The 9,813-nt window shown below is 44.7% G+C and overlaps 1 protein-coding gene across 1 annotated transcript in view; it reads left to right on the top strand.

Moving 5' to 3' along the window:
* Positions 1–266: 266 nt before the first annotated feature.
* Positions 267–9,813, top strand: part of NPM2 (nucleophosmin/nucleoplasmin 2) — a 20,779-nt gene continuing 11,232 nt past the window's right edge. The window contains exons 1-3 of the mRNA XM_006102934.3: positions 267–567; positions 654–739; positions 887–1,012. Coding sequence (XP_006102996.1) covers positions 513–567; positions 654–739; positions 887–1,012 — 267 coding nt within the window. The 5' untranslated portion in view covers positions 267–512. The remainder of the gene's footprint in view (positions 568–653; positions 740–886; positions 1,013–9,813) is intronic.

Here is a 9,813-nt window from a genome sequence, read left to right as displayed (position 1 = left end):
CCAAACGGGGCGGCGGGGCGCGGTAAGACCCCGTAAGCGCCGTGGATCCCCGCGCCGTCCCGGGAAGCGCAAGCACCCCGCCTCACCTGGGAACGCTTCAAGTGCAAACGCCTTGGCCCCGGGCGGCCTGCTCCAATGGGGAGCCCGGCCGGCGGCAGCACGTGCGTTTTGACCGGGCCGTCCCAGGGTGCCCCCGAGACTCCCGGGCACAGGGACGGCCAGGCGGGGCGGGGAGAAAGGCCCTCCCCTTAAGGGCTGATTGGACACCACCCCGTGCCCTCCGCATCCTCATAACAGCTGCGGGGCAGCCGGGCGCGGCGGGGATTAGGCGGTGAGAGCCCGGAGGGAGTGCTCCCGAGGACCGGCCCGGGCGACCCGCGCCCGCCAAGCAGCCACAGCGAGGCCAGCCGGCTGGGGCGACGGGGGCCCGGAGCGCACGACGCGCACTTCCCCTGCGTGCGGGGCGGGCAGCGGGTGGCGGGTCCTAGCCGCGCTCTGGGCCGCCCGGCGCCATGAACCGCAGCCGCTCCAGCACCCCCGACAAGGCCGGGACAGCCACGCTTTGGGGTGAGTGCGCACGGGCTGCTGGCGCGTCCGCCGGGGGAGGACGGCCTGGAGGACACGGCCCCCAACTCCCTGCCTCTCCCTTCCAGGCTGTGAGTTAAACCAGGAGAAGCGGACCTGGACCTTCAAGCCGCAGAAGGAGGGCAAGCAGGACTGTAAGGTGTTGCTCAATACGGTGGGTGCCCCCTCCCCCACCCCAAGGCGGGGAGGAGGGACTCAAACCACTAGAGGGGAGCGGGGAGTCGGATCCCTACAGAGGCAACAAGGTTTCCCCCCTCTGCCCTCGGGTGACGAGGTGCCCGCCTGTTGTCCACCCGCTCAGATTTGCCTGGGGGAGAAAGTCAAAGAGGAGATGAACCTCGTGGAGATCCTGCCCCCAGCGAGCCAGGAGGACAAGAGGACGAAGCCCATCATCGTCGCCTCGCTGCAGGCCTCTGTGCTGCCCATGGTGAGTCTCGCGGGCAGGCGCGGGGACGCTGCTGCTCAGCTCACCGGGGTGGGCGTCCTGCCACAGCGTGGCCATGCTAGAGAGGGGGTGCGCCCAGGACCAAAAGCCTGGACTCGTCCTGCTTCCACCCCAGCCCGCCTTTACTAGCTGCGGATGGTGGCTAAATAGCTTCTCTTCTAAATCACATACTTTAACTGCTTACTGATGGTGTCAGGACTCTGTTGATGACTTACCTATTGATTGTGTATCCAGAAATTCTCTCCTTTCTAATCATTTATCTTGTGTTTTCTACGCAAATCGTCATTGTGAATAATGGCAGTTTTTGTGTCCCTTCTTAAAATCCTGCTACACTGGTTAGGACCTCCAGTACCATATCAGATAAAATGATAGTGGTAGACACCCTTGTTTCGTTCTTGGTTTCTTTCTAAAGAAATGCTTCTAAAGTTTCCCCATTAGGTCTGACAGGCCCGGCAGACACCCTTTGTCAGCTTCAGGAAGTCCCATCCCTTCCCGCTCTGCGTTTAAAATTAGGTTTTCTTCTTTTTAATCAAGAGTGGTTATCAAACACTTTTCTACTCAGATGATCTTGGGTTCTTTTCTTCTTTAATCTGCTAAGTGGTAAGTTATATTAATAGAATAATATTCAGCCAACTTTGCATTCCTGAGATAAATACAATTTGATCATATTATAAACGGCTAGATCTACTTTGTAAGACTTTTTTTTAAAAAAATGTATATATTCATAAGTGAGGTTGGCCTATGAATTCCTTATCTGGGTACCAAGGCCTGCTGGCCTCATGAGCTGAGGGTGGAGTGTGCTCTTCTGTGTGGTGGGACAGTGAGTATAAGACTAGGATTATCTGTCCTTGACAATCTGGGAGACTGTCCTTGTAAACCTGCCCTCAAACCGTTTTTTTCCCCCTCCCTCTGAGATCTCCCATGGTTTTAAAGACCATCTGTTCAAAATGAATACTCGGAAATTTATTTTTATAAACCCAACCTCTGAATATATTCAGGAGATATCTAAGAGATATCCCAAACATAACAAATCTAAATCCAGATTCTTGATTTTTACCTATAATCTCTTTCCCTACCCCAACCGGATCCTCTCCCAGGGCATAGTTCATCATACGTCAGGAACTATGTAATCCCCCAAGTCTGATCCACCAGCAAATCCTGTTGGCTCCACCTTCCCCAGTCTGACCACATCCCACCCCCCTGCTACACCTGGTCCAGGGGACCATCTCTTCTTGCTCAGTTTTATTGCAGGGACTCCGCACTGGCCTGCCTGCCTTAACCCTTTGTCCCCTGTAGTCTAGTCCAGGGGTTGACAAACTACAAGGTGAAATCCAGCCCACTGCCTGTTTTTGTAAAGTTTTGTTGAAACACAGCTAATCCTCCTTCCTTTACATATTGTTCATGGCTGTTTTCATGCAGTAACAGCAGGGTTGAGTATTCTCCACAGACCATAGGGTTTACAAACTAAAATATTTACCATCTAGCCCTTTCCGGATGTTTCCCAACCTTCTATGCATGGCTGCCAGCAAGATTCTTTTATTTTTATTTTTTATTTTTTTAAAAGCTTACTTTGGCCCTAACTGGTTTGGCTCAGTGGATAGAGCGTCGGCCTGTGGACTCAGGGGTCCCGGGTTCGATTCCGGTCAAGGGCATGTACCTTGGTTGTGGGCACATCCCCAGTAGGGAGTGTGCAGGAGGCAGCTGATCGATGTTTCTCTCTCATCGATGTTTCTAGCTCTCTATCCCTCTCCCTTTCTCTCTGTAAAAAATCAATAAAATATATTTTAAAAAAATAAAAATAAAAATAAATAAAAGCTTACTTTGTTTTTATTGTTGAGAGTATTACAGGTGTCCCTTTTTATGCCTTTGACCCCTCCCCTCCCCCTCCCTTCCCCCCACAGCAAGATTCTTTTAAACAAAGCCAGGCTGTGTTGCGTCTCTGCTTAGGTCCATGGCTTCCATTTCACGGAGAATGGGATCCAAGATCCTTTATGTTCTGGCCCTCAGCACGCGCTCTGGCCTCCACTTTCGCTGCTCTCCCCTCCCTGATCCTGCTGAAACCACACTGGTTCACTGACTATACCTTGAAAACTCCCAAATACCCCTCCTCAGAGTCCTTGCATTTATTGTTCCCGGGGACAGGGCTACGCCTGTCCCCCACTTCCATCTGGTCTTTCTTCGAATGTAACCACAGCAGCATCCCCTCAGCTTCCCAGCCCACACTCCCCTTTTCCCCCATAGGACCCACCACTGGCATCAGTTTTCGTGTGTGCCTTCTTCCTCCCTAACCATAACCTCCAAGAGAGCAAGGACTTGGCCTCTTTTGTCTGCTGCCTTCCCCACACGTCTGTCTAACAGGGCCTGGTATACTGTAGGAACTCGATCTATAGTGAAGGAGTGAGTGAGTAAGCAAATGAACTACGTGGGACTGGTTTGTTTTTAAGTTACTGTGATTTATTTAAGTTTATGATCTCAAATGTTTCTATTTTTTGTTTTTAATATATTTTTATTGATTTCAGAGAGGGCGAGAGAGATAGAAACATCAATGATGAGAGAGAAACATTGATTGGCTGCCTCCTGCATGCCTACTGGGGATTGAGCCTACAATCCGGGCTTGTGCCCTGACCAGGAATTGAACTGTGACCTCCTGGTTCATAGGTCGACATTCAACCTCTGAGCCACATCAGCCGGGTTACTTCTTTGAGTCAGTTTTTTACCAGTTTTATTGAGATGTGATTTAGAACAAGACTCACCAATGGTAAATGTACAGCTTGATGCATTTGACAAATGTTTATACTTGTGTAACCACCACCGCATTTAAGCCTCTTTGCAGTCAATCCCTTCCACCTGCCTCTGCAACCATTGATCTACTTTCTGTCACTATAGTTTTACCTTTTCTAGAATTTCATTTAAATGGAAGCTTGCGATACATAGTCTCTTGTGCCCAGCTTTTTCCACCTAACATAATGCTTTTTTAAAATATATATATTTTATTGATCTTTTACAGAGAGGAAGGGAGAGGGATAGAGTTAGAAACATCGATGAGAGAGAAACAGCAATCAGCTGCCTCCTGCACACTCCCCACTGGGGATGTGCCCGCAACCAAGGTACATGCCCTTGACCAGAATCGAACCAGGGACCCTTCAGTCCACAGGCCGACGCTCTATCCACTGAGCCAAACCGGTTAGGTAACATAATGCTTTTGAGATTTATCCATGTTGTTGGTCAGTGTGCTCCTTTTTTATATCTGAGTAATATTCCATTCTATGAGAATGGAATATTAGATAAATAAAATTGTTTATTGAAATATATAAATAAAATTGTTTATTCATTCACTTATTAATGCACATTGGGTAGTTTTCAATTTTATACTATTATGAATTTAAGTGTAGGTATTTGTATGGACATATTTTTTCATTCTTCTTGAGTAAATACCTAGGAGTGGAATTGCTGTATCATGTAGCAAATGTGTGTTAAACTTTGTACAAAACTGCCAAACTATTTTCCAAATTGCATTCCTACCAGTAATGTATGAGAGCAAATTACAGTTGCTCTACATCCCCACCAATGCACTGTCAATCTTAATTTTAGCTACTCAGTACCTAGATAGTGGCATCTCATGTGATTTTGATTTACATTTTCTTTTTTTTTTTAAATATATTTTATTGATTTTTTACAGAGAGGAAGGGAGAGGGATAGAGAGCTAGAAACATCGATGAGAGAGAAACATCGATCAGCTGCCTCCTGCACACTCCCTACTGGGGATGTGCCAAGGTACATGCCCTTGACCGGAATCGAACCTGGGACCCTTGAGTCCGCAGGCCGACGCTCTATCCACTGAGCCAAACCGGCCAGGGCTGATTTACATTTTCTTAATAACTGGTGATGTTGATAATTTTTTAAAATATGTTTTCTTTTTGCAGGGGGGGGGAGGAGGTGGGGAAAGGGGAGAGAGAGAGAGAGAGAGAGAGAGAGATGTGAGAGAGAAACATTGATTGGCTGCCTCCCACACATACCCCAGCTGGGGATGAAACCTGCAACCTGGGTTTGTGCCCTGACTGGGAATCGAACCAGCCACCTTTCAGTGCACAGTATGATGGCCAACCAACTGAGCCATACCAGCCAGGGCAATATTGATCATTTTTTGAATTTGTTGTTTGGTCATTTGTATGTCTTCTTTTTTCCAAATGCCTGTTTAGATGTTTTGCCAATTTTTGTTTTTTGGATAGAGAGTTAGAAACATCGATGAGAGGAACATCAATCAGCTGCCTCCTGCACATCCCCCACTGGGATATGCCGGCAACCAAGGTACATGCCCTTGACCGGAATCGAACCTGGGACCCTTCAGTCCGCAGGCCGATGCTCTATCCACCGAGCCAAACTGGTTAGGGCTATTGATCATTTTTTAAATTTGTTGTTTGGTCATTTATATATCTTCTTTTTTCAAAATGCCTGTTTAGATGTTTTGCCAATTTTTGTTTTTTCTTTTTAAAAAAATCTTTATTGTTAGGGTTATTACAGATGTCCACCCCTTCCCTCCTCCCCATTATCCCCTTCACCGGTTCCTGCCCCACCCCAGACCTTCACCACCCTATTGTCGTGTCCATAAGTAATGCATATCCTATATAATAAAAGCCTAATATGCTAAGTGTCTGATCATCCAGTCGACCGTTCAACCAATCAAAGCGTAATATGCTCAACCGCTCGCTATGACGTGCACTGACCACCAGGAGGCAGACGCTCCAACTGGTAGGTTAGCTTGCTGCTGGTGTCTAGCAGATTGGGACTGAGCAAGACAGGCCGGTCACACCTTAGAGTCCTCCCATGGTCCCTCCCAGGCTGGCCAACCTCCCGCGTCCCTCCCCAGCCCTGCTCATGCACCAGTGGGGTCCCTCAGCCTGGCCTGCACCCTCTCGCAATCTGGGACCCCCTTGGGGGATGTCGGAGAGTTGGTTTCAGCCTGATGGTGGAAGAACCAGTCGCTATGATGTGCACTGACCACCAGGGGACAGATGCTCAAGGCAGGAGCTGCCCCCTGGTGGTCAGTGCACTCCCACAGGGCGAGCACCACTCAGCCAGAAGCCGGGCTCACAGCTGGCGAGCGCAGCGGCAGTGGTGGCAGCCTCTCCCACCTCCACGGCAGCACTAAGGATGTCGGACTGATGCCACCGCAGGCCTAAGCCATCAGTCAGACATCCTCCAAGGGCTCCCGGACTGCGAGAGGCCTCAGGCCAGGCTGAGGAACCTCCCACCCCACCGAATGCATGAATTTCGTGCACCAGGCCTCTAGTTTGCTTATAAGTTCTTTGGTTAATCTCTTCCTGCCCCACTTTGCCTGCTTCCCTCTGAGATTCTTCAGTCTGTTCCATGTTCCCATGCCTCTGGTTCTATTTTATTGATCAGTTTATTTTGTTCATTAGATTCCTTGTTCATTTATTTTGATTTTTAGATTCAATTGTTGATTGTTTTGCCACTGTTTAAATTGAGTTATTCTTATTGAGTTGTAGGAGTTCTTTATGTATTTTGGAGACATTGATTTATCAAAAATATTTATTCAAATATTTTCTCCTAGTGCATGGCTTGCCTTTTCATTTTTGTAATAGTGTTTTTGGTTTTGCTTTTTAAATATATTTTATTGATTTCAGAGAGGAAGGGAGAGGGAGAGAGAGATAGAAACATCAATAATGGGAGAGAATTGATTGGCTGCCTCCCACACTGGGGATTGAGCCTGCAACCCTGGGCATGTACCCTGACTTGGAATCGAACCATGACCTCCTGGTTCATAGGGTGATGCTCAACCACTGAGCCACACTGGCTGTGCTGTAATAGTGTATTTTGAAATGCACAAGTTTTTAATTTTGATAGTCCAATCTAACTTTTTTTTTTTTTCTCTTACGGTTCATCCTTTTGGTGTCCTAAGAAATCATTACCTAAAGTCACAAATGTTTTCCTCTAGAAGTGCTATTGTTTTAGCTCTTATATCTAAGTCGATGATCCATTTCAAGATCATTTTTTTTGTACGGTATCAAGTAAGGATAAAGGAACTTTCCCCCCCAAAATGATATCCAGTGCACTAGCACTATTTTGAAAAGACTATTTTAGCATTTTTGTCAAAAATCAATTGACTACATATGATTGCATATATTTCTATACTCTGTTCTGTTTCATTGCTTTATATGTTTACCCTCTTTTCAATAATAGACTAATTTAATTATTGTAGTTTTATAGTAAGTCTTAAAATGAGGCAAATTGACTATATTAATCTTCCAACTTTCTTATTCTTTTCCAAAATTGTGTTGACAATTATAGGTGCTTAGCATTTCCATATAAATTTCAGAATAGGACTTCTTTTAAAAATCACATGCAGCACTAGCCAAACACTAATCTACTTTCTGTCTCTATAGATCTGCCTGTTCTGGACAGTTCATATAAATGAAATTAAAAGGTGTATGGTCTTTTATGACCAGCTCTTTTCACCTGACATATTGTTTTTAAGGCTCATCCACGTTGTAGCATGTATCTGTGCTTCACTTCTTTTTATTGTCAGAGAATATTCATTGCCTGGATATAGCACCTTTCACTTATCCTTCCAGCAGGTGATGGACACTTGGATTTTGGCTGTTATGAACGCTGTTATGAACATTCATGTGCAGAGTTGTTAGTGAGCACATGCTTTCATCTCTCTTGAGCATCTACCTGGAATGCAATTGCTGGGTCCTGTGTGGTAGTTTTATATATAACATTTTGAGGAACTACCAGATTGTTTCCCAAAGTAGTCACACTGTTTACAATCCTACCAACAATGTACGAGGACTCCAGCATCCTCCCCAGCACTTGTTATTGTCTGTAATTTTGATTAGTCATCGTAGTGGGTGTGACCTGGTAGCTCCGTGTGGTTTTAATTTGCATTTCCCTGATGACTAATGATGTTGCGCATCTCTTCACGTGCTTATTGGTCATTTGTTTATCTTTTTTGGAGAACTAGCTATTCAAGTCTTTATTCATCCCACAAGTTTTGTCAAGTATGGTTTTCATTTTTATTCAGTTGAAATTATTGTAAAGTTTTCCTTCTTCAGCCCCTAGGGTATTTAGAAGTATGTATGTTTTAAATTTTCCGAATAATAGGGATTTTCTAAGACTCTTTAATTGATTTCTAGTTTAATTCCATCATGGTCTGAGAACATGCTCTATTCAGTCTAAACTGTGTTGTGACTTGTTTTATGACCCAGAGTGTGTTATCTGGGTGAATATTTCATTTACCCTTGAAGAAGGTGTGTTCTCATTTTGTTGGGCGTGTTGCTCTATAAATGTCAATTATATCAAGTTGGCTGGTTGTTTTGTTGGAGTCTTCTATCGTCTCATTATCTGTCTAGTTGGTCTATTAATTACTGAGAGGAGAATGTTGAAGTCTTCAACAATAATTGTGGTTTGTCTGTTCCTCCTTTCAGTTACTAGTTTTTACTTCAAGTATTTTAAAGCTCTTATTAGGCACATACACTTCTAAGGTTGCTATATCCCAGTGGTTCCCAAACTTATTTGGCCTACCGCCCCCTTTCCAGAAAAAATATTACTCAGCGCCCCCTGGAAATTAATTTTTTTAAAATTTTAATAGCAATTAAACAGAAAGATATATGTATTAATGTTTCTACCTTTTTCGTAAAATATAGCAAAGAAAGGTGTAAATTAGAAACATTGAAGTTTGAAATTAGGAAACTATTTATTGAACTCAGAATAGAAAGGTAATACAAAAAAAGTTAAAACAAATGCACCTGTGGCCATCACCGCCCCCCCCCCTGGATCGCTGCAGCGCCCACCAGGGGGCGGTAGCGCGCACTTTGGGAATCACTGCTATATCCTCTTGGTTAATTGATACCTTCATCATTATGAAATGCCCCTCTTTATCCCTCCTAGATATTGTGACGCCCACTTAATCTGGTTAATATAGTCAATCTAGCTCTCTTTTCATTCGTGTTTCTGTGGTGTTTTTTCCTGTTTTTTAAAAAATTATGTTTTTATTGATTTTAAAGAGAGGGGAAAGGAGAGGGAGGGGAAAAAAATCAACCCGATCGGCTGCCTCTTGCACACCCCCTACTGGGGATCGAGCCCACAACCCAGGCATGAATCCTGACTGGGGATCGAACAAGCAACCTTTTGGTGCATGGGACAACACTCAATCAACTGAGTCACACTGGCCAGGGCTTTTTTCCTGTTTTATTATTTTGTTATCATTTTACTTTTAACCTCTGTATCTTTATGTATAAAATGGATTTCTTCTAGATACCATGTAATTCTTTTTTATCCAAACTGATAACTCTGCCTTTTAATTTGAGTATTTAAATGATTAATATATACTGTAATTATCAACAAGATTCGGTTTAAATCTATCATCTTGCTATTTGTTTTTCTATTTGTTCCACCTGTGCTCCATTTTTCCTCTTTTCTGGCCTTCTTTTGGATTAACTGTTTTTTATTATTACATTTTCATTTCTTCTATTGGCTTATACCTCATTGCTTTGTTATTTTTTAGTGGTTGCTTTAGAGTTTACAATATACATTTTTTACTTAATTAAAATATTGCCAAACCGGTTTGGCTCAGTGGATAGAGCGTCAGCCTGCGGACTCAAGGGTCCCAGGTTCGATTCCGGTCTAGGGCATGTACCTGGGTTGCGGGCACATCCCTACTGGGGGCTGTGCAGGAGGCAGCTGATCGATCTCTCTCATCGATGTTTCTAACTCTCCATCCCTCTCCCTTCTTCTCTGTAAAAATTCAATAAAATATATTT

The sequence above is a fragment of the Myotis lucifugus genome, unplaced genomic scaffold, assembly GCF_000147115.1.
Source record: "Myotis lucifugus unplaced genomic scaffold, Myoluc2.0 scaffold_445, whole genome shotgun sequence".
In the NCBI taxonomy this organism is placed as follows: domain Eukaryota; kingdom Metazoa; phylum Chordata; class Mammalia; order Chiroptera; family Vespertilionidae; genus Myotis; species Myotis lucifugus.
Note: the sequence above shows the minus strand (reverse complement) of the source record. Positions and strands in the feature narration are given on the sequence as shown.